Raw genomic sequence first — 917 nt, 5'->3', positions numbered from 1 at the left:
TTTCTGAGTCGAAACAGCTCCGATTGTCGGTAAACCGAAGTCACGTGACAAAATAAATGAACTTACCGTTTAACACCTTCGTGATTTTCTATCTTTGCAATGAGCTTGATGTAGCTTCCAGCCTCACCCAACAGTTCACGGATCTCTATCACGGCTTGTGGATTCCGAATAAACGATGCGAACACAATATCGACCTATGGGATAGGGATTCGAAAAAAAAACGTGAGTTGAACAAACTCAGCAAATTCGAAGATACCAATGAGATGCAAACAGAAAGAACCCTCGGCTACAGTAACAACCAGGAACAATGACTGGGCGCAATTAAACTTCTGGATAGACCCTCATGCCTCCAACCATAGCTCTTAATCAGGTAATTCTCCAAGGTCAATATCAGCGCGCTCCATCAGCCACAACCTGATTTGAGATACCTCCGAATAGAAGCTACCTCTCTTCGTCTTTTCCCTGGAGGATTATAGCAATCAACGAACAAACTGACAACCAAGAATGACTCACATGATGTTCAATAGCGAAGCGTAAATCTGCCTTGTCTTTTTCCGATACCGCAGGTAGATCGACCATAGCTCCGGGAAGATTTACCCCTTTGCGTGAACCCAACTTTCCACCGTTTTCCACTTCACAGTCCAAGAAATCCGGACCTGTGGGGATAGGAGAGATAGGCGGAGTTCTCACGAGATACCGCATAAGTAAGACCAGAATGACGTAAGACACTTAGAGCTGAGAAAACTTGGGCTGGAAAAGTAGAAGACAGGGAAGTGACTTGTTATGGACTTGTTACAGTGCATAAAAAGAACACGCCGTTAATTGATGAGACCTCCCACTGGTGCAAAACATTGATGTAAACTGAAGAAATTACGAGATTGGAAATAATGACCTATGCCTGTCACGTTTACTCATGA

General features: G+C 43.8%; 1 protein-coding gene across 1 annotated transcript; it reads right to left on the bottom strand.

Annotated features, from left to right (window-relative positions):
- Positions 1–67: 67 nt before the first annotated feature.
- On the bottom strand, positions 68–656 carry T265_16097 (hypothetical protein; the record flags this gene model as incomplete). Its single annotated transcript, XM_009179608.1, has 2 exons — positions 68–194; positions 514–656. Coding segments are annotated over 2 exons (192 nt in total), but the record flags the coding sequence as incomplete, so codon positions are not given.
- Between the last annotated feature and the right edge of the window lie 261 nt (positions 657–917).

This window comes from Opisthorchis viverrini, assembly GCF_000715545.1.
Source record: "Opisthorchis viverrini unplaced genomic scaffold opera_v5_4455, whole genome shotgun sequence".
In the NCBI taxonomy this organism is placed as follows: Eukaryota; Metazoa; Platyhelminthes; class Trematoda; order Opisthorchiida; family Opisthorchiidae; genus Opisthorchis; species Opisthorchis viverrini.
This window is presented reverse-complemented; position numbering and strand designations above follow the sequence as displayed.